General features: G+C 42.8%; 1 protein-coding gene across 2 annotated transcripts in view; it reads left to right on the plus strand.

The window, feature by feature from the left end:
* The window catches only part of LOC143017897 (uncharacterized), a 630,413-nt gene that overhangs the window by 599,145 nt on the left and 6,268 nt on the right, over positions 1-25,000 (plus strand). The window contains exons 6-9 of one of the 2 annotated variants that reach the window (XM_076172937.1): positions 8,349-8,409; positions 11,005-11,051; positions 11,696-11,876; positions 22,353-22,540. In XM_076172937.1, coding sequence (XP_076029052.1) covers positions 8,349-8,409; positions 11,005-11,051; positions 11,696-11,876; positions 22,353-22,540 — 477 coding nt within the window. The remainder of the gene's footprint in view (positions 1-8,348; positions 8,410-11,004; positions 11,052-11,695; positions 11,877-22,352; positions 22,541-25,000) is intronic. The other variant, XM_076172938.1, reaches the window with a different exon arrangement.

Raw genomic sequence — 25,000 nt, forward strand, 5'->3', positions numbered from 1 at the left:
AATAATATTTATGGACACATATCATGGTTTGTTTAATCATAGTAATTTTTATATCAAAAATGCTACGCGCGTTAAGGGGACACAACAGTAGTGGCGTGTTACCACACCATACCCCACCTAACTTTAACCTTCAATCCTAACATACATATACCAAAGGCTTTTTCCCCCAACATGGGTGGTAGCCACAAAGAAAAAGGCATAGAAACCACTCCCACCCATTCCATTTCCTATATATTCCACTCCCCTCCACCCTCCTCCCTCCCTCTTATCTTGGCATCTCTTGGATGACGGGTCATCCCTGCATCCTGTCCACTGCCCTGGGTCAGAAGCAGTGTCGCAAGACACAGCACATCCACAGCAAAGCCGCTTCATAAATTCGGTGACCCTCCCTCTCCGTCCCCTCATGCAGAAAAGGAGAAGACGGGGAGAAATCCCTTCGGGCTGCTTCAAATTTTTTTTCATACATACTTCCTCACCCCCCATCCCCCACCCACTCCCCCTCATGCATCATAGCATCATCTATACACAACCCCTCTCCATTCACCCCTATCTTCTGTCCTCTCCCGTCCTTCCTCCACAGACATTCCTCTCTTTTGTAATGCCCCCTTCACCCCATCCATCCACCTCATCCTAGGACGCCCCCTCATATTCACTTTTTCCACCTCTGCCTTCCATACTTCTTTTTCCAATCTTTCTTCACTCATTCTTTCCATGTGTCCAAACTATCCTAATATCCTTTCATCAACCCTATCTCCCAGTTCCCTTTCCACCCCTGTTCTCCTCACCTCCTCATTTCTTACTCTATCCAGCCTAGTAACCCCTATCATACTTCTCAGACATTTCACCTCAAACACATTCTAACTCCTTCTCTCTTCCTCTCTCCTGTTCCATGTTTCTGCCCCGTACAATGCTGTTGGTACAATCACTCCTTCATATAACCTCCTCTTAGCATCCATTCCCAGATATCTATCTCTCATTACACTTTTCAATCCACCAAGGTATTTACTCGCTTCTCTCAATCTACATTCTACCTCCACCCCCACTCCTCCCTTTCCTGCCACATTCGCACCCAAATATCTAAAACTATCCCCTTCCTCCAGTCTTTCACCCTTAATGCTCACCTCCAGCCTGCTGTCACTCTCTCCCCTTGTACATCTCATCACCTTACTTTTGCTCACATTTATCTTTAACTTTCTTCTTTCCCACACCTCAAACTCTGTTACTAACTTCCTCAATCCCTTCTCTGATCCTGATATAAGCGTAGTGTCGTCAGCAAACAACAACTGGCTCACCTCCCACTTTTCTCCATTTTCTTTAATTATCTCCAACCCCTGACCCACTACCCTTGCATTCAGCTCTCGCACCACCCCATCCATGTAAAAATTGAACAGCCAGGGTGACATAACACATCCCTGACGAAGTCCCACCTTTACCTCAAACCATTCGCTCTCTCCATTTCTAATCCTAACACAATCTCTACTACTCTTGTAAAAACTCCTGACTGCTCTTAACAGCTCTCCTCCTATCCAAATATCTGCAGCACCTCCCACAGTGCCTTCCTATCTACCCTGTCATAAGCCTTTTCCAGATCCATAAAAGCTCAGAAAACAGCCTTACCTTTTCCTATAGCTTTCTCACATATCTGTCTTACCACAAAGATCTGATCTACACAACCCCTACCTGTCCTAAACCCGCACTGTTCCTCACCAATTACTCCCTCTGTTCCTCTCCTAATCCTCTCAATCAAGACCCTCCCATACGCCTTCCCAACTACACTCAACAAGCTGATCCCTCTGAAACTACTACACTCACACTTGTCCCCTTTTCCCTTGTAAAGCGGAACTATACAGGCACTCCTCCAGTCCTCCGGCACTCTACCCTCTCTCAAACAAACATTAAATAACCTCACCAGCCAGTCCACCTTCACTGTACCTCCTTTCTTCAGGGATTCTGCATAGTTGCGGTGGGGGGCGCTAAGAAAAAGAGAGTGATGAGTGAGGAAAATGGAGGAGAAATAGGGAAGGATAAAGTGAAAGCAGTTGTTAAGATGATGAGAGCAGGTAAGGCACCTGGTCTGGATGGATGCCATGCAGAATGTCTGAAGAAAGGAGGTACCTGGAGTGATAGGGTATCAAAATATATATGGTTATGGGGGTCCACCTCCTAAACCTTAGTAGGAGTTCGTGAAGTAAGACAGACAGAGGCTACTACTTTGTTATGATATATATGTATATATATATATAAGTATATATATTGTATAATATATATATATATATAATTATGAATATATATATATAATATATATATATATATATATATATATATATATATATATATATATATGTTCAACACTGAATGGGTCCCAGTGACTAGAGATACATTACTATCAACCACAATGCACTATAATTCTAAGTCATCAACATCGGAAGAACCGTGGAGGCAACATGCATAAATTTAAACGTGGCACGCCCGAGGACTCGAACCTACGGCTAGCACGTGACCATTGCAGTAGGAGCCATGGTCTAAGCCACTACTGCACTGGTCACGTGATGGCCGTAGGTTCTGCATCTTGCCTCCACGGTTCTTCCGATGTTGATGGCTCAGAATTAAAGTGCATTGTGGTTGATTATATATATAATATATATATATATATATATATATATATATATATATATATATATATATATGTATATATATATATATATAATATTATTTTATTTATTTATTTATTTATTTATTTATTTTTTCATTTATTTATTAACCTTGCCAAAATGGATTCTTGTTCATCGGATTCTTTTCACTATACCACGGTGACTGCCACGTGCCCTGGCTATCGGACCATGGAGGTCAAAGGCGATGGGTTTGGCATCAACTAATCGCCCCGTAGCGTGCGCTTCATCTTCGCAATCTAGACATTATTAGGAAGGTGGGTTAGAAACGTACGTGTCCAAGTGTCCCCGGGAGAATTCGTTTATTTATTTTGTATATGCCTCGTTGAGTAGAAAAAATATAGTGAAAATAAAAAAAACTTGATAAAGATTCAGTATATTATTCTGTAAGTAGACTTACATCATACTGCATAGGTGTAAGAATATATTTGCAAGGTTTGATTAGGAGTTACATTACTTTCTTCCAATTTATATTCATGAGAAACCAATGTATGTAATTGTGCTGAATTTAGTAATCCTATTGCAGTGGTGCTGGCTGAAGGAGTTTCTTGTATAGAGACAAGAAATCAGAACTAAAAAAAAAAACTTGAATGGATGAATAGATACAATAGGGACAATAGGAGAGAGAGAGAGAGATTCGAACAGTTTGCCACGCATTGAACCAGATTCCCCCATTCCCCCACTCCCGGCGCCGACGCCGAAGCTGCAAACATAGTTCATGCAGCGGGAACTTTGCTCCTTTCATGGACGGTGCAGGTCCTCAGGCTCGTTGGACCTTTCTACGTCTTCACAAAAACAATAAAACAGTAAACAACGTCTCTCTCTCTCTCTCTCTCTCTCTCTCTCTCTCTCTCTCTCTCTCTCTCTCTCTCTCTCTCTCTCTCTCTCTCTCTCTCTCTCTCTCTCTCTCTCTCTCTCTCTCTCTCTCTCTCTCTCTCTCTCTCTATTTTGTCTGGCTCTAGTTTCACTAATCCCGTAGCTGAACAGAGTCGTTTACTCTTAGGCAGAACAAAATGTGTGAACTAGGCCACGTTGGTCAAGTTTTGATGATATTGTGCTCCTCACAAGAGAGTTCTCTTCTCAGCTGAATAAAATCATTTGGCAGATCTCATCGTAGCGGAGGAATCGGTCGAGACAATCAGGCGATTGATAACGAAGCCCTCCAGCCCCGTCAGCCGAATGACGTCAGCCAGAATAATACCTGAGAATCCCATCCTCTATACGAACAACGCAGACGAAGGAGGAACTCGTTCGGAGTAGAGTTCGCCTGACCCTGCGAAGGGGATGGTGGGATCGGGAGGGTATCTTCGCCGGCGGCGCCCGTGGAGGGGAAAAACCTCGCTCACCGGCTCGGCGCCGAAGGTCGCGACCTCGGTCGACCTAAGTGTCCCTGGGTCGTGGTGACGTCACTGCCAAAGAAACTCGTGACGCACTCCTGCCCCCCCCCCTCTCTCTCTCTCTCTCTCTCTCTCTCTCTCTCTCTCTCTCTCTCTCTCTCTCTCTCTCTCTCTCTCTCTCTCTCTCTCTCTCTCTCTCTCTCTCTCTCATTCACCATGATCTTGGATCACGTGTTGGACTCGTGATCGACAGTTATTTCCCTCCCGAAAGAGAGCTCAGAGCTCATATATGACCGATGTATGGGTAATGTTGTGACCTAACCCGCACGCGCACACACACACACACACACACACACACACACACACACACACACACACACACACACAACTACCCGCCCACGAGAGTTGGAGTAACGACTCGCAGCGCATCGTTACTGAAATTATTTCAGCCCTGGGCGAGATTCAAACCCGGACTGTCGTAGTGGCAGACGGGAACTCTACCATTGCGCCATCGTGTTGTATGTGTGCGTGTGAGCGCGTGTGTGCGTGCTTGTTTTTTTTTACCCCAATTTTATCCTGTCTATTGTAATTTTCTTGACACGAAAACGATCATTTTGAATCCTCTTGAATTACATAATTGTGTGTATCCGTGCGTGCATGTGTATACGAGTCTGTGTGTGTGTGTGTGTGTGTGTGTGTGTGTGTGTGTGTGTGTGTGCTTACGTGCATACGTGCGTGCGTGTGTAGATGCATATTTATACGTTTACGTGTATTGTGTGTGTGTGTGTGTGTGTGTTTATATGTATATTTATTCTCAAATTGCCGCAGTTCTTAGTAGGTGGGATTCTTACATTACCTTCACCACTTGCTGAAGACTTGTGTATATGTACAATATGTGTGTGATTCACCACGATCTTGGATCACATGTTGGACTCGTGATCGACAGTTTCTACCCGTCCGGACGAGAGCTCAGAGCTCATATATGGTCCGATGTACGAGTATAGGTAATGATGTGACCTTACACACGCGCCCGCACGTGCTCACATACCTTGTCCTCCAGAGTTGGAGGGCTGGCTCGCAGTGCAGCGATGCAGAAAATGTCTGTCCTGGGTGGGAATCAAAGACCCGTCTACATTATCCTACTATGATCCTGTTCCCACAAGTGGCTTCGACCGCAGCGTTTCAATTACAATGTAAATCTAATGGAGGCGTTCACACGCAACCGCGGATTATTTCCTCGACTATGCGGTACCTGTAGTTTTGGAGGATGGTGACGTCGAGTACCCGGAAAGTTATAGTGTTGACGCAATCAGCTGAGGCACCGTTCCTGACCGAGGCAGGTCACGAGCGAGCTATGGATTCGAACGTGGGACCCTGTGAGCTACATCCCCAGCAGTGTTACCAGAGGCACTTAAACATCTCCGTGGAACTAGACACTTAACCCCCGTTGACAACGTTCCGGTGGATGGGTTCATCAATATCAATCAGCCATCCTGAGTTCATTGCTGAACAAAGGCCCTTTTCATAGCATTCCATGAACCACACGACCACGCCAACCTCTGCCAACACTCCTGCAAACTTCTCCTGGGGTTTTAGAGTAAGAAATGAGTAGAAAGTTGATATGGTCTGCAAATCCCTGGGATGTTGTCCTTGGTAGTATTATTCCACAGGGATGACATACTAGTTAGAACTGGCAAATTGTAGTACAGTGTGATCGAACACCACAGTGTGATCGAACACCAAAGGTGGTCACTGATAGTGTAGATGTGCCCTTACTTGGATCGCTGAATTAGCAGTCGAGAGTGAAACACTGTATCGTCGAGCCGTATGTGTGTGTGTGTGTGTGTGTGTGTGTGTGTGTGTGTGTGTGTGTGAGAGAGAGAGAGAGAGAGAGAGAGAGAGAGAGAGAGCGAAAGAGCGTATATGTGTACTTTTATAAATTTACGGATTAGTATAGATTGCCATCTTCGTTGTGGTTGCTTGCTTGATAGAAACAATACGTGCAGAGGCGCTGAACATTGGTGACAAGCTGATCAACTGCTCCATCACAGGTTCATGCCTTCAACTGAATGAAATTGTGTGGTTTTTGCCAGAACAAAATCGGATAACATTGAGACTTGTCACCCCCCCCCCCAGAACGCCCACATGAAGAATCGTCACCACATGAGATCCCACCTGAAGAATTGTCACCCCAGTATGCCGAATATCAACAATGGAATAAAGATTATATTAGGTTGAATACGGGTTATGCTTGTTGTTATCGACTTGTATAACCGAAGAATCGTAAACCTAGGATAGCCCACATGAAGAAGAATTGTCACCCAGTCGAAGTCTGGGGTGACGATTCTTTACGTGATCCACAAAATATTTAAAGGTCGTAGCGAGGGGTTAAAAGCCTTTCGTTTCTCTTTTTTTTCAGTAATAACCAGCGCTTCTATCCTTGGGGACTTATGTAATGAAGGGGACTTAATGTAATGAGGGGGACTTAGTACGGTTGAGAAATACCTTTATGGTAATTTCTTCGTTTTATTAAGAATATGATCTGGCGATTACAGGTGGATATCAGGTGAAATGAGGTTTCCCACCTAGACAGGCCTTCTGTCAGATCCTTGACCTGGGCAGACCTATGCCGGGCCTTGACCTGGGCAGTCCTCCTGCCAGGTACTTGACCTCGGCAGTCCTAGGTACAACGGGCATAGCCATTCGTTAATAAAGGCGAGAGTTAAGGTTTTGTGGGTTGCCATATGGGAGATGTGTTAGTCATTAAACAAGTGTTAGTTCCATTGTATGAGGTTAAGTTGTATGAATGGTGGACGTGGCTGGCTGTGGTGTATAAATTGGAGTTAAAAGTAATTGGGTTAGGTATAAGTAAGGGTTCAATGGATCTGTCTGGTGACATTAGGCATCACGTGTTGGTGATGCTGCGGGAGCGTTCTGTTTTTCTTACGTTGCATTACTGAGTCAAGCTGTTTTGGTGATTCAAGAATTTGTGATGTCTGTAACATTGGGAGTCTTGCCAAAGACGAGTACCTTCTCGCATGTGCATGGTTGGTGATGGTTAGTGGGGATTACTTATCGCACCGAAGAAGTGGAGTCCTAATAGAGGTTTTGGTCTAGGAGGAGATATTTAAGGAGCGATACTAAATGGTAAAAGTGAAGGAAACGCTTAGAATAAAGGATAAGTCATATACCATTTTTCAACTCTTGCAATACCATGAGAATGCCACATGTCAATTTTGTTCTCTTCCCTTTTGGTCCTCAGTAAAAAAAAAAAAAAAAAATCAACACGGTGCTGACATACTTTATCTAGATCCCACGATGTTTGCTTAACAGTTTTAAACGAAAGTGAAGAAAAGTCACCTCCACAAAATCACATATTCAACCTATGACTATGGTGCACCGGTGACGTCATCGCAAGCGTGCTTGTCTCGTACTCGCCTAGTTGTGTGTTCGAATCCTGCACTCCTGATTCCTATTTGCAGTGACTGTTAGTAACCAGGCCCAACAGTCCCTACGGCGCATAATAGAGAGAACCTGACGGATTCGGCCACAGCTACTCAGCGCCTCCTGCCGTAGGCTCCTCTCCTTCATCAAACTGGGCATTGTGAAGCTTTCATAAGTAAAACAAATCGGGTCTGGGTTGTTCATGAAAACTTTTCGAACAGTAGCCGTCATCTTTAACACGACAAAGGAAGATAGAGTAAACGCCTACACACACATTCACCGCCAGAAGTAGGGTGTCAGCTGCACGATTTGCCGGCATATAAGACGCGTTTTTTATTTTTTATATCTAAAATGTATTAAAAAATTGCTCTGCGTCTTTCGCAATATTGTATTTCATTTCAGAATCATACATTTTCCTTACAAAACCAATTTAAAATATCTCTCAATAAATGTTTGGTGAAACATACTATTTTTTCCACAAAATATCCTTGTGAAATAGGGTGCGTCTTATGCGCTGGCAAATACGATATATATATATATATATATATATATTATATATATATATATATATATATATATTATATATATATATATATATTGTGTGTGTGTGTGTGGATATGCCGTAGAGTGGAAAGTGAAGTAGCAAGCAAATACACATGTAATATTTTATTTCAGAGGCTTCCGTATTAGTTTAAAAATGTTAAGTCTCAATTAAGCATTAAAAAATGGCGAATTGTTTTTTACAATGCATTATAATTAATTTGTTCCCGCTCTGCCTGCCTCACATCTTCACCAAATAAGTTCACATGAAGATCCTCAAGGGGTATTGGTTTTCAGAGAAAATATAATGTCAATTTTTTCCCAGTTGGTTTCATCATGTACTCTTTCATTGTTGCAGATAAGCTGATTGGTGTCCATTGCACGCACGGGCTCAACCGAACGGGATACATGGTGTGCAGGTAAGTGGCGGTGGAGGTGGAGGTGTTTGAAGAAGGGTGGTGGTGATGTCGGTCGCGTTGGGGTAGTTAATGTTGATGGTTGAGAGTGTGTGAATTTCTATTTGTTGGAGAAAGAGGTGGGAGAAAGAAACTGCTTTTAGAGGAGATATATGGTGGTGATTCTGGAGACAGTGGTGGTGTTAACAGGTGGAGGAGTATTGCACCCGGTGTTGATGGAGAAAGGGAAGGTAGTATTTGAGGTACGTTGGTGAAATTGGTGGTGGAGATGGCGGTGGTAACAGTAATGGTAGTACAATTAGAAGATGTATTGACGAAGAAAATGGAGGTGTACACTGTACATACTTAGCAATGCCTTGATGATGTCTAAGTGGAAGTTCTAGTGATTGTGATGGTGAGGTGGTGGTGGTGGTGGCGGCGGCGGCGGTGGTGGGTGAGGCTGCCTGAGGAGGGCTCGCCCTGCGTGCCTTCGCGTGCCTGGGCGGGGCGGAAGGCCTAATAATTGTGCCTTAAATCGTGTACAAAGAGTTGGGCCACACCCAAGCCACCAGGAGGAGGAGGAGGAGGAGGAGCTATTAGTGCTGGTGTTAGCGTCGTGGTCAACCCCTGCAACCCGACGGTGCTGGCGTCTCGTCGGCCCTTTTTATCCTTTTCCCGCCTTCTCCTCCTGTGTCTGACTGTCAGTCGTGTTGTCAGTCATGATCTGAAGCATAGCCTAGGGTGGGTGAGGGGTGAGGTGGCGACCAGAGTATGTGTGGGGCCAGGTAGGTGACGACGACCAGGTTATGGGGGGGGGGGGTGACGACCGGATTGGGGGGGGGGAAGAGGGGCGGCCACAGAAGAGATGGCGAGTGAATTTTGCATGAGTACCATAACAAGAGTTGATGGGTAAAATTACTTTGTGAAAATATACCATTACGGACAAAGGTGAATGAAATGGCTTGGCGGCAGCCATAATAGAAGTGCCACTCGGCACGTAAAGGGTGAATTGAGATGAGCCTTGACTATGGCCCCTCAGCGGCAGGCATCGGTCTTCGGGGCCCTCTCATAAATCTTCCTGGGAAGAAACGTGCTTGTTTTATATTGTGTGGGATCTTTTCTATATCATCAGCTGAAAGTAGTAGGACGGGTAAGAAGGGATCAGTCCCCGGTTGTCAGCTCCTCTTATGGGAAAAGATAGAAGAAATGCCGTCGATGATCTCGAGAGATCTTTGGGGGGGAGGTGGTAGTGTAGCTAATGAAAAGTTTGGTTTAGTTTTTCTATATATTTCCAACATAAGTTTTTCAAACAATTTGTAGTAATCACATATATGTTCTTATACAACCGTAACCACACCAAAACACCAACTTAAATTAGTTCGTAAGCCTTAGGTCAACATCCTCTCTTACTGACTGACTTTCAGTTTCTGATCTGTTTCTCATGTCTGACCTACGATTAGACTCATTGAGTTCCCAATTTCTATATGTTCAATTGTTGCTCCTTCCTAACTGACTTTGTACTTTGTACATTTTGTATGCAAAGTTGGGAGTCAATTTAATCACAGATTTTTGTATTCTCCAATCTTATGGATATACTTTACTTTTTGGGGACACCACACCACTGCTGCATATTCCAGTCGAGGGCGGATTAAGTCCTTTATTTATTTTATTCATTTATATGTTTCTTTATTTACATTGTTCGTCCCTGAATTAAAAACTGTTTCTGTGTTCATCAAAAGTCATATTTTACTCCCATTTTTTATTTACATATTTATGAAGTGTATGGTATCAGAGATTCCTGGATGTTTGTGTATGTCTGTTTGTCTTACTTCAATAAAACCTAATGGGATGGCCAGAACAAATATTTTAAGATGTTGAATAAGTTATATATATATATATATATATATATATATATTTATACATATTTATATATATATATATATATATATATATATATATATATGTGTGTGTGTGTGTGTGTGTGTGTCATTTTGACAATTGGAAATAAACTCATCTGCTGGGATTCGAACCCCCTTCAAAACAGAACGAATTAGTTCACGGACTATTCATTCTGACGAGGGCACTCGGTTGGAACGTGGTGTTTGATGAAATACAGTACATACCACGCTCCACCCGAGTGCCCCCGGGAGAATGAATAGTCCGTGAACTAATTCGTTCTGTTTTGAAGGGTCGCGGTGGTACAGGCCGTACGGTCCTCGCTTTATATGAAGCAATCAGCTCTGGCGGGGGTTCGAATCCCAGCAGATGAATTTATTTCTATATATATATGTGTGTATGTATGTATATTATATATATGTGTATATATGTGTGTATATATGTAAATATATATATATATATATATGTACACACATACATGTATATATGTGCATATGTATACATATATAAATACATATATATGCATATATATACATATATATATGCATATTTATACATATATGTATATATATATATGTATAATATATATATATATACATATATATATGCATATTTATACATATATATGTATAATATATATATATATATATATATATATATATATATATATATATATTGATTGATTGATTGATTGATTGATTATTTGTTTTCCACTCTTCCCAGGTTCATGATCCAGAAGTTGAAGATAGCTCCCGACCAGGCAATCGCAGGCAAGGCCCCAAATTTGTATCGTTAGTAACAGATTCACTGAGCTTAGATTTTTTTTATATTATTATTATTGTTATTATTATTATTATTATTATTATTATTATTATTTGTATGCTTTGACGAATCCATCGGTCATGTAAGTGAAAAGAGACCTTTTGGTATATGCATGTGTTATGGAGCATATCACTCGTGGCTGTGGAGTCTATCAAGTGATCAAACCGGCCTAAGCGAGGCTTCGATCCGAAGTCCCGCATGCACGCAGTCCGAGGGGGAAACCCCGGGTCGAAGCTTCGCGGCGGCCACGTTTGGTTATTTGATATGGACGTATATATGATATACAGTGTTATGTCTAGTTTTAGATAAGATTGATTGTAACATGGTCCTTATATGTATTTATATTGTACACTCGCCTCGCATATATCCACCACATCTACAATTAAACAAAACACGTTTTTAAATTTGTGACAAATACAAATTGTTCCAACATCAAATGACCTGCCACCCCCACCCACCCACCACCGGAATCCAGAGTGACCCCTTGGGGGATGGCGGAGTATGGCACCAATACACTCTCCGTATCAACAGTACGCGTGTTGAACTCTTTCAAACATGCACTCTGAAAAAAAAGTTTATCTTCCATTTGCAGACTTCAACAGTGCCCGTGGCCACGTTCAGGAGAGAGAAAACTACCTGGCCGACCTCCGTCAGGCTCCTTGGATTCACGACAACTATTACAGCGAGGACGAGAACGAGAACGCGAAGGGCGGAGGAAGGGGAAGACGGGACGTCGTCCACAAGGTCCATTACAGCACCCGGAAAGACCCCTTGTACGTTCCCTCCTACTACACTTTTAATTATTTATTTATTTATTTACTTGTGTTTATTGTTTATTTATCCCTCGCCCTCCCTCCTTCCTTCTTTCTGACAGCCTGGCATTTAATTGTAATTGGAGAGGATTGTGGTAGCAGTAGTGTTAGCTCATCTTCTATCGCCTAGCTACCCTATTTTCTTAACTGTAGCTTATTATAGTAAACACAAACAGCCTCGTTAGGGCCAGTAGGCCTGCTGTTGTTTGTTCTTCCTCTGTGTTCCTTTGTGTGTTTCCTTCCTCCTCTCTTCCATCTTTCCCTCTACTTCACTGCCCCTCTTTCCCCCTCCCTCATCCCCCTCCACCTTTTCTCTCCCCTCTCTCTCCCTCCTCTCTCCCTCTCTCTCTCTTTCTCTCTCTCTCTCCCCTTCCCTCCCTCTCCTCTCTCCTCTCTCCCCTTTCTCCCTCTTTTCTCCCCCTCCCTTTTGTCCCTTTCCTCTCTCCTCTTTCCTTCCCCTCCTCTCTCTCGTTCTCCTTTCTCCCACCCTTTTTCTCTCCCATTCCCTTCCCACTTTCTCCTCCCTCATTCCCTCTTTTCCTCCCTCCCCCTTCTATCTCTTTCTCCCTCCCCCCTCTATCTCTCTCTTTCTCCCTCCCCCTCTCTATAGCTCTTTATCCCTCTCCCTCTCTCTCCATCCCTCCTCTCATTCAATTTTTGTGACGCATGAGTGTTTGATTTACCGATGTGCCCTGTAGCCCCTTTGCTGTCGAGAAGCTGCCGTGAAGGTGAATGAAATCGCCTGGCGGCACCCAGGAAGGGAAGGAAGAGGGCCACCAGGTAGGGAAGGTTTTAGGGTTGCCATAGCAATGCGCCATCCTTGTTTGTGTGTGTTTCAATGGTGGGTACTACAAGTCTTGATCCTGCAGGATTGACGTGGGAGGGAATCCTCTCCCCACCCCGTCAGTCGTCAAAACCTGTGACGATCTCTCCCTGTCAACTTTGTATATTTTCCTCGACATTGTCCACATTAGGAAAGTCGACAGCCGGCGACTGATCCTTTCCTGTTACTAGTTGGCAACATAGGAGCAACCCTTAACTTTTCTCCCCGGAAAGGTCCATGGTGGGGTAAGGGGTCTGAGGACCGTTGCCGGCCGCCATGGGCTTCGGGTAGTTAGTGAAACTCGAAGCAGTCTTTGTTCGAGGACGTATAATTGGCATTTACGGAACGAACGTCGGGTGGGGTCATTTCCCCTCCGCTTCACCTTGGAAACCACCAACATCATCTCCACCTGGAGGTGCAACACCGGTTGGCTGGCACTCTGTTTCTGTTTTCGTCAGCGTACACTGTTCTTTCTCCACTTTCACACGAGGACACTAGCAACCAGTGACTGCTCCCGTCATTCTTTTATTAATACCTGATGAATTGCAACATCCACATATAACCCAATAGTCTAATATTCCCGGAGAGGTCGTTGCCGGCCGGCGTAGGGCCCTGGGGCCGTATACACAAAACTTGTTAGCACTAACAAATAGCTGTTAAGGGTAAGAAATTCCTGTTAAGGCTAACATTTAGCTGTTAAGCACTAACAGTGATACAGAAAACTTGTTATGGTCTTAAAAGTACTGTTAAGATAAAAGTGCTGAGGAGGACTATTAAGCTCTTAACAAGTTCCTGTTAGTAGAGAAGATGGCGGAGCAACAACAACTTAAAAGATGACTGCGAGTTTATCGACAGCGACGGGACATATTTAACGAGTACAATGATGACGAACTCATCAAACGCTTCAGAATGAACCGTGCTGGTATAATAAAAATGGCTGATTTAGTGAGGGACAAACTTCAATCCCGAACAGAACGGAATCGACCACTGAGTCCTGAGACGAAGGTGGCAATTACCCTATGATATTTAGCCACAGGTAAAATGCAGCAGTGACGAATTTGGGACCTCGCAAGCATCAATCAGCCGTGTCATTACTCAAACAATTGATGCACTATCAGAACCAGATATTGTATTGTAACTCAGTTTGTAAAATTCCTATTGACTCGCCAAGAAGTGCAAGTAAAACAAGCAGAGTTCATGGAAAACTGTAGGTTTCCCGGTGTTGTGGGTACCATAGATGGCACAAACATTAGAATTGGGGCTCCAAGTGTCGATGAACATTTATATGTAAACAGAAAACAATACCATAGCATCAACGTGCTTTGTCATGCCTCCCTCTTATCCTTGTGGTTTAAACTTGGCTTGAATCGCCCATTTACTATTATTTTTTCTCCATAATCACGTTGATCAAGAGGAGTGTTTCCTCTTGTGACCAGTTTGGCTTCCTTTTCTTTTTCTGTGTTTCTTCTGCCATGTCTATGTCCTCTGAAATTATTGTTGAGTCTTCTGTCGGAAGATTTGTCTGTGGCACGGCCGCCTGTACAATGCGCCTTCGTCCAAAAATATCTGTCGTTGGTTAATAAGTACTTCTAAAAACCCATACATACGATATCTATGTGCTATCATGATACTTTATTAATAAATTCTGAACAACTGCATTAATAACACTGTTTTATGTGTGCAATTTTTGATAATACGTCCATTTACATGTTCATAAGCTGCTAACTTCAGCGCTGTTTAGCGGTACTTGACAAACAACTGTTTGCTAGCTAACAGTTGTTAGTTAAGCATTGGTGTATAACTTTTAGTGGTTTTCTGTTAGCTAGCAGAGATTGTTAAGGCTAACAAAAAAGTTTTGTGTATACGGCCCCTGGTTTTCCGGTGTGAAGCTCGAGGCCGTGCTGTTGATCAACAGATTGGTATTCTGCGCCTCGCTACATTGCCTCTGGACTTGTAGCAGTGTGGCGGTGGTAAGAGACGACCCCTTCATCCACATGGTACTAAGAGGGGAGGAACAACGAATTGGTTTTTGGATGGATGTGGGATGGGGGGATGCTTTGACTCGGTCATACCCCTTATAAGGAGGAAAAGGACTTTTGGTGTGTGTGTGTATATATACGAGTGTATATATATATATATATATATATGTATATATATGACACACAGGAACCCACAATCGGAGAAAATAAACTTTGAATAAAGAAGAATCCTATATTTCGGCTATCAACTGTAGCCCTCTTCAGGAAAGTACATAGAGTAGAGTACAGAGTGGACTCATAAGCTACAGAGAGGAAGAGATGTGGACAGATGACCTCACTATATATATATAGTGTGTGTATATATATATATATACAACACTGAATGTGTTCTAGTGATTAGAGATACATTTTAACAACCTCGGGAGACCCAATGGAGGCCACAACCAGAAATTGAGATGTGGTACTGCGGAGGACTCGAACTCGGCTATCACATGACAAGTGCGCATTGACTTACCAACTACGCTATCAAGATCTCTCTTGATAGCGTAGTTGGTAAGGCAATGCGCACTTGTCATGTGATAGCTGAGTTCGAATATTCGGCAGAACCACATTTCAATTTCTGGTTGTGGCCTCCATTGGGTCTCCCGATGTTGATGGCTTAGAATTAAAGTGCATTGTGGTTGTTAATATATATATATATATATATATATATATATATATATATATATATATATGTGTGTGTGTGTGTGTGTGTGTGTGTGTGTGTGTGTGTGTGTGCTTGCGCGCAAGGTAACCACTGCATCTGTGGAACACACGTATCTAGCGTTTTTATTGCATATGTGTGTATATGTACACACACACACATACACACACACACACATATATATATATATATATATATATATATATGAGCGGTGAGAATGGAAATCACACGATTGAGGACAGAGACTAACCGGTTTCGCCTTATGAGGCTTCTTCAGAGGTAATAATTTACAGAATGTGAGTGCGTTGGTATTTATAGGGAAGTTGCTGTGGTTGACGAGGGATGCGTGGATGAGAACCTGCATGTTGTTGTTGTTGTTGATGTTCCCTAAACTGTCTGTCCGAGCAGCCCCGTCTCCCCAAGGAATGGCACGGCCGAAGCGGGCTTTTCCCACAAATCATTTATGGAGTGTATGTTGTGTTGTTTGCGTGCGTGATTGTGTATAATGCAGTCTTCCATGATGTGTTGAATAGTATGGGGTGAAGTGTTACATACTGGGGATTTGTCCACAATGCTGTCATCCAGTGTCTTCTGGTAGCTTAGAAGGGCTTGGTGGTGGCCGCATCTCAGTCTGGCCGGTGGACTCTGTCCTTTCATGGAGGGTTGGATATCAGTGGGTCTGGCATACAGCAATGTGTTGTCTTTTAGTGTTAATGGAACAGTGAATGATGTGATTATGGATGTTTTCGGAGGCTGGTATTTGGTGGTTTTGGAGGAACAGAAGAGAGTATTTGTGTGTGATATAGATATTTGAGTGTTTTTTATATTTTTTGGTGTGTGGGGGTGTTCTGCTATGTAGTGTAGCGGGTATGCTGGTTTGTGGAGGCTGCAGCAAGTGTTTGTGTTCCTCTCGTATCAAGGTGATCATTGACTTTGAGGACTTTTGTTTCACAGTGTAGGTGGTCTGTAGGTATTGTATATGTGCAACCTGTAATTGTTTTCAATGCTTTGTTTTGTATGGTCTGAAGGGTGTTGAGGCGAATTTCACTGAGATTAGGTGCCCATGCTGGACTGTCATAATTCATCACTGAGCGTATGCATTGTTTGTGTATTAGTATTAGTTTCCTTGTTTTGTCCAAATGTTGTTCTAGTAATTGATTTAAGTGCGCTGAGTCTAGGTGTGCATTTATCTTTTATGTTGTGATGTGTTGTTTGAATGACATGGATGTATCGTATATTACACCAAGTATTTTTTTTTGTGTGTGTGTGTGTCTGTGGGGTGGTATTAGAGTGTTGTTGATATAGAGATGAGGTATGTATTTATTTTCTTTTGTCCCGTTGATTAGAAGTGTTGCTGTAGATTTTGCTGGGGCTATTTTGAGTCTGTAATGAACTATATGTTAAGTGTATCTGCATGTTGATTGGTTCGTTGTCATCTTGCTTTACTGCACGATCACTCGGCAATTTCTAGACGATTCATTGCGGCATTAGACGAACTTCGGAGAATGAAGACATCAATATCACCACTGCAGACAAGGGAGAGGGAAATGGACAAAGCAGATTACGCCAAGAAAATGGAAGACCTCCTGTCAGACAAAAGCACCTACATCCCACAATCAGAACGACAAATCAAAGAAGCTGCTCGTAGATTCAACAGAGATGTTAAGAAAATCCTTAAACGCACCAACAAAGGAAAACACCTTCTTCAACTAGAATATCCCAAACCCCCAACAATACGTGGGATTCCTAAAACCCACAAACCAGGAATCCCCATGAGACCAGTCACCAACGGAATTGGCATCAAACGACCCCCACCCCACAAAAGCTCGCCAAAATACTAGCCAGACCCCGTACCTCGGCTCTTGGGACAATCATCGACACGCACATCAAAAACTCTTGATCTCATACAAAAACTCAACACCAAATATTTTACAAGACAAAAAAAAAAAAAAAAGAAAAAAAAATCAGTCTGGACGTTATCGCCATATACACCCACACATCACTACAAGATGCCATTTCAGCCATCGACAAAGTCATAAATGACATCGACGTACAATTAGTAAAGTGTCTTAAATACATTTTCTACACATTCATTGGTAAAACCCACCTGCAACACAACTGCCCCCAACCCAACAGCATCCTGCACAAAATCCCGTGTTTACTACGGTGAAACCTAGAGGAGATTAAAAAAACACCTATACGAACACAGAGCTGATGTCCGTCACCACCGCAAAACAAACGCCTGGATATAAACCACATCGAAGAAAACAACATTTATCTCAATGGAACTAAGCAAGTATTCTACATGAAAACCTAAGCAGACCACAAAGAAAAACACTAGAAGCGATATACATAAACACCAACAATTGCATCAACAACAGAACAAGTTATATTAACATTTCAAAACATGTCGCCAAATACGTCTTGGGACAATTGACCACACAGGAGCAGGCATCTCCCTCCGCCCGGCACACACCAGACTAAGGTTCATCAAACGAGACCCCGGTATCCCGGGGTCTCGTAATTTTCCCGAGCTATATAGTACTACTCCCGGGATTTTCCCAGCATAAGCTATTTGAGTCATCCACAAGCTAGAGATCTCGCGAATTTCCCGGGATTCCCACATGTCTCGGTGAATACAGGGAAATCATGGTATGTCTCAGTTTCCCGTCAATACATCGGGAAGGTATGAATACATTTTAAACACATGACATGATGCTACAGTATATATATATATATATATATATATATATATATATATATATATATATATATATATATATATATATATATATACTAGCGTTCCGAGTTCAAAGATTTTTGCTCCAGTAGCCTCTTGGCCTCAGAGCGGTAGGCTCAAGTCCTATGTGCGACGGCCATAAAATTATCTGATGTCGCTGTTCACTAGCGAATTTCTCACATAGTTACAATGGCGAAGCGTGAAAGGGATTCGTTCCGATCCTTAGCCCCTGCTACGAGCTGAGGTCGGATCTCTGGCGAATAAGGAAATGGGGTCGTAGACAGTGATCTTTCCTAATCTCGGGAACAAGTAGCGTTCCGAGTGCAGAGATTTTTGTACCTCCAGTAGGCAAGCGGGTTAGGGCACCGTCTCGTTAGCCTCTTGGCCTCAGAGGTTCAAGTCCTTTACGCGACGGCCATAAAATGATTTGATTGATGTCGCTGTTCACTAGAGAATTTCTCAAATAGTAATGGCGAAGCGTTAAAGTGATTCGTTCCGGTCCTTACCCCCCTGCTACGAGTTGAGGTCGGATCTCAGGCTGACTCGCCTGCCTAATTCCACCCTCTTTGTCTAGCTTTTGTATATTACGAGAATGCCTTTCACTAGGTACAACAAATAGCAATACTAAACTCGTTACTGAAGCAGGGTGCAAACGAACAGATCGTAAAGTTTCTAGAAAAGATTTATGCGAAAGGTACCGTTGTAATTCGACTACATAAAGATACAGAAAAGATAAAGATCGAGAAAGGAGTACGGGAAGGCGATACAATTTCACCCAAATTATTTACAGCTTGGAAGAGATTTTCAAACGGTTGAGTTGGGAAGAGGTTTGAAGATTAATGGCAGATATTTTAAAAATCTTAGATTTTCGGATGGCATTACTCTTAGTTCAGAATGAGCAGAAGACTTGCAAGATATGTTGAGTGATCTGAACAAGAAGACTTAAAGTAGGCTAGAAAATGAACAAGAGAAAAGAAAGTAATGTTCAATACGAAATTTCAAAGTAAAGAGATTATAATCGATGTTGAATCTTTTAAGAAGTTGAAGAGAGTAATGATTAAGGTCAGATGGTGAGAGTTACAAAAGATCATAATAATAATAAAAGGCGTAATACCATTGGCTGTAGGTGTTTGGTATGATAAGATCCTGAGGCTCTCTACCTTCATGTTTGAAACGGAAAGTTTACAATGTATACTGCCACCAATAATCTACGGATGCGAGACATTGAAACTGACGAAAGCGATGGAGACAAAGCTAAGGAGTGTACAGAGGTGAATGGAGAGATCAGTGTTGGGAATAACGTTGAGAGACCGAAAGAAAGCAAATTGGGTGAGAGAGCAGACTGGAGTGAATGAGATTGTGGAGGCGGTAAAGAAGTGGAATTGAGCGGGCAAGTTAGCGCGAAGGACTGATGACAGATGGAGCAAATGTGTTCCTGAGTGGACGCCGTGAGATGGTAAGCGTGCAAGGAAACCAGACAGGTGAAAAGGCGAGATAGAGAAGTTTGCAGGAATGACGTGGCAGTGGATGGCGCAGTCATGTGAGTCATGGAATTCTATGAAAGGTATTTGTTTAGCAGTGGACTCGGACGGCTGGTACACACATACAGACACACACACACACACACACACACACACACACACACACACACACACATATATATATATATATATATATATATATATATATATATATATATATATAATGCAAGGTAACCACTAATGAAAAGAAACGACCGGAGCAGAGCGCTTTCGTGTATTACATCTTCAGTACAGAAATACATAGAGTACAAACAAGCATAATATATTGTGGGAAAAAAGGGGATGTGAACACGATCCATGTGTCAACGATAAGAGAAGTTAGTGATATAATATATTGACAAAAGATCATGGAATGTGGGAAGCTCCCCATGGGTACAAGTTGAGGGGCAGGAGTCTAATGATTCTTACAATTGGAACATTTTATTTCTTTACAAATATAATTATCTATTTTATACAATCCTAGATTAAGGTTGCAGTTAATATTACTTATGGTTTTTATTGAGCTTTCAATAGTTGAATGTAGCTTAATAAAATCCACAATTAATATTAATTTCAACCTTTATCTAGGAATTAAAATAGATTTAGTACACGAAAACGCTCTGCTCCGGTTGTTTCTTTTCATTTGTGGTTACCTTTCATCGGTAGTACACACGTTTCTAGTGTTTTTATTGAAATACATAATATATGTATTATATATATATATATATATATATATATATATATATATATATATATATATATATATATATATATATATACACTGTATACCCCGTCTGGGGTATTGGCTGCATGTTACTGTGGCAAAGTAGAATGCAGTTGATACTTTAGGGTCTATATGGGGCGCCCCTACGTACCAGAGGTACTGAGAGGCACTGAGAGGAAGTTGCTAAATGTGAAGGAGGATAGGGAGGGAAAGGTAGTTGCAGTGGGAAGCGCTAATAAAATGAGAGTGATGAGTGAGGAAAATGGAGAAGAAATAGGGAAGGATGAAATTAAAGCAGCTGTTAAGATGATGAGAGCAGGTAAGGCACCTGGTCTGGATGGATGTCATGCAGAATGTCTGAAGAAAAGAGGTACAGGGATGGTGGACTGGTTGGTGAGGTTATTTAATGTTTGTTTAAGAGAGGGTAGAGTGCCGGAGGACTGGAGGAGTGCTTGTATAGTTCCGCTTTACAAGGGAAAGGGGGACAAGTGTGAGTGTAGTAGTTTCAGAGGGATCAGCTTGTTGAGTGTAGTTGGGAAGGCTTATGGAAGGGTCTTGATTGAGAGGATTAGGAGAGGAATAGAGGGAGTAATTGGTGAGGAACAGTGTGAGTTTAGGACAGGTAGGGGTTGTGTAGATCAGATCTTTGTGGTAAGACAGATATGTGAGAAAGCTATAGGAAAAGGTAAGGATGTTTTTTTGGCTTTTATGGATCTGGAAAAGGCTTACGACAGGGTAGACAGGAAGGCACTGGGAGGTACTGCAGATATATGGGATAGGAGGAAAGCTGTTAAGAGCAGCCAGGAGTTTTCACGAGAGTAGTAAAGCTTGTGTTAGGATTAGAAATGGAGAGAGTGAATGGTTTAAGGTAAATGTGGGACTTCGTCAGGGATGTATTATGTCGTCCTGGCTGTTCAATCTATACATGGATGGGGTGGTGCGAGAGGTGAATGCAAGGGTAGTGGGTCAGGGATTGGAGATGGTTAAAGAAAATGGAGAAAAGTGGGAGGTGAGCCAATTGTTGTTTGCTGACGACACTGCGCTTGTAGCAGGATCAGAGGAGGGATTGAGGAAGTTAGTGACAGAGTTTGAGAAGGTGTGTGAAAGAAGGAAGCTGAAGATGAATGTGGGCAAAAGTAGGGTGATTAGATGTACAAGGGGAGAGAGTGACAGCAGGCTGGAAGTGAGCATTAAGGGTAAAAGACTGGAGGAAGTGGATAGTTTTAGATACTTGGGTGCGAATGTGGCAGGGAAGGGAGGAGTGGAGGTGGAGGTAAAATATATATTAAGAGAAGTGAGTAAATGCCTGGGTGGATTGAAAAGTGTAATGAGAAATAGACACCTGGGAATGGATGCTAAGAGGAGGTTATATGAAGGAGTGATTGTGCCAACAGCACTGTATGGGGGCAGAAACATGGAACATGAGTGAGGAAGAGAGAAGGAGTTTGTGTTTGAGATGAAATGTCTGAGAAGTATGATAGGGGTTACTAGGCTGGATAGAGTGAGAAATGAGGAGGTGAGGAGAACAGGGGTGGAAAGGGAACTGGGAGATAGGGTTGATGAAAGAGTATTGGGATGGTGAGGAAGTGTGTATGAAAAAAAATATGACGCAGCCCGAAGGGATTTTTTCCCGTCTTCTCCTTTTCTGTATGGGGGGACGGAGATGGGGGTCGCCGAATTAATGAAGCGGCCTTGCTGTGGATGTGCTGAGTCTTGCGACACTGTTTCTGAACCAGGGCAATGGACAGGATGCAGGGATGACCCGTCATCCAGGAGGTGCCAAGATAAGAAGGAGGGTGGAGGGGAGGGGAATATATAGGAAATGGAATGGGTGGGAGTGGTTTCTATGCCTTTTTGTTTTTGGCTACCCCCCCGTGTAGGGGGGAAAAGCCTTTGGTATATGTATGTATATATACTGTATACAGTACATATATGTATTTTGTTGCAGAGGAAGCGAAAGTTCCAATTGGAGGAGCGCAGGTCCTCAAGGTGGTTACGGGTCTCAAGGAAGAGGTGAAGGCCGGGACTCTGTAATGGAGAGGCTGCGTCGTGTAACGGTCGCGCCTGAGGGAACCGTGGGCCTTGGGACTCCTGGAAAGTTTTCGGGGAACTTCGACTCCGGCGCCTTTACTCTAGGTCTGGGTTGCTTGGTTGCTTGGTTGCTTGCATGACTCTCTTCGCTTGTGTTCTGCTTTATTTTTCATCCGCCGTGCACCTCTGTCTCCCTCTCTTTCTCACCCGCATTGCACCTACGTGTAGTTGTCATTGTATTAATGTTGCATTCTGTTGTTGCTGAGTGTAATGTGTCGATTGTATGCCGTTGATGAAGTGCGGAATATATTCTTGTATTCACAAACTTTTTTATTGTGAAGACCTTGTATTCACAAAGTTTGTTGTAGTAGGGAACAGACCTTGAGTGGTACAAGACAGTAAGGATGGTGTAGACCAAAGTTTCTATTTAATTCCTTCCTTTTCCAAATTTATTTTCTTCGCGTATTTGTAGTGCTTTGCTGTATTTTTTCGTTAACGCAGACTAGAGAAATAGATGCTCTTTTTTGGCTTAAATTGCTCAACCAAGATGGTTGATTGTCCATCCATATACCAACGGCTTTTCCCCCCTTACAAGGGAAGTAGTCAGAAAACAAAGGCATAAAATCCACTTCCACCCAATCCATCCCCACATACTCCACAACCATTCATCCCCGTCTCTCCCTCTTATCTTGGCTCCTCCTGGATGACGGGTCATCCCTGCATCTCGCCCACTGCCCTAGTCAAAAGTAATGTAGCAAGACACAGTACATCCATTCTCCCCTTGTACATCTCATCACCTTACTTTTACCCACATTTATTTTCAACTTCTTTCGCACACCTTCCCGAACTCTGTCACTAAATTCCTCAATCCCTCCTCTGATCCTGCCACAAGCGCAGTGTCGTCAGCAAACAATAACTAGCTTATCTCCCATTTTTCTCCATTTTGTTTAACCATCTCCAATCCTTGGCCCATTACCCTTACGTTTACCTCTCGCACCACCCCATCCATGTTTAAATTGAACAGACAAGGCGACAGGACACATCCCTGGTTAAGTCCCACCTTTTCCTTAAACCATTTACTCTCTCCATTTCTAATTCTAACACACGCTCTCCTACTCTTGTAAAAACTCTTGAGTGCTCTCAAAAGATTTCCTCCTATCCCATGTATCTGCAGTACCTCCCACAGTGCCTTCCTGTCTACCCTGTCATAAGCATTTTTCAAATCTATAAAGGCCCAGTAAACATCCTTACCTTTCCCTAAAGCTTTCTCACATATCTGCCTTACCACAAAAATCTGATCCACGCAACACTGTTCTTCACCAATTACATTCTCTGTTCCTCTCCTAATCCTCTCGGTCAAAACCCTTCCAAGCCTTCCCAACCACACTCAACAAACTGATCCCACGGAAACTACTACACTCACACTTGTCCCCTTTTGCCTTGTAAAGTGGAACTATACAGACACTCCTCCAGTCCTCTGGCACTCTGTCCTCTTTAAAACATTAAACAACCTCACCAGCCAGTCCACCATCACTGTACTTCCCTTTTTAGACACTCCGCATGACAGCCATCCAACCCAGGTGCCTTATCAGCTCTCATCACTTTAGTAACTGCTTTCACCTCATCTTTTCTTATTTCTCCTCCATTTTCCTTACTCATCACGGTCATTAGCGCTTCCCACTGCAATTACCTTTCCCTCTCTATCCTCCACATATAGCAACTCCCTAAAATACTCTGCCCATCTTCTTCTTACTGCCTTCTTTTCCATTATCATCTCTCCATCTGTACCTTTTACATTTTCTTCTCTACTTGATTCGCCTCCTCTTCCTCTCTTGATTTCCTTCCAAAACATCTTTTTTATCACTTTAATTTTTTTGGCCATACTTTTACCCCATTTCACATCTGCCTCTTTGCCTCCTTTATATTATGTTTTACTTTTCTTTGTACCTCTCATATTCTCTCGTCCTATTTTGTAACCAATCTGTGAATGCCCGGTTCTTCTCTTCTACAACCTTCTTTGCTTCATCATCCCACCACTCACTACCCTTTCTTCTATTTATTCCCATCCTCCTTGTTCCACATACCAACTTTGCACACCGTGCGACTCCCTCCTTGAATCATCCCCATTGCTCCACTCTTAGTTCTACTCTATCCTTCACTCCCACTCCTTTCTCATTTAAGCAGTTTACTCTAAGCACCTCCCTACCTTCTGTCCTTTTCCTTTCTCCATCTATGCTCCACTCTCATCTTACCTTTCACCAAAAAATGATCTGATATTCCCTTATTCTCTTAGAACATGTACATCCAAAAATCTTCCTACTCCTCTCCTGGGTACCACTACATAGTCCATTAAAAGCCCTATCCACCACCCTTCCAGCCACCACCCTTTCCTCCTAAACGCTGTATTTGCTATCATTAAGTCCTTCTAGACACATCGCCACCAACTCGCCACTTCGATTTTTTCCAGGCACTCCACACTTCCCAACCATTCCGTCTATTGGTTCATTTCCTACCCTAGCATTAATATCTCCCGATACCACTACATTGACATTTCTCTCTAAACCC

Source organism: Oratosquilla oratoria, chromosome 33 (genome assembly GCF_046742065.1).
Source record: "Oratosquilla oratoria isolate Oo_2021 chromosome 33, ASM4674206v1, whole genome shotgun sequence".
NCBI lineage: Eukaryota > Metazoa > Arthropoda > Malacostraca > Stomatopoda > Squillidae > Oratosquilla > Oratosquilla oratoria.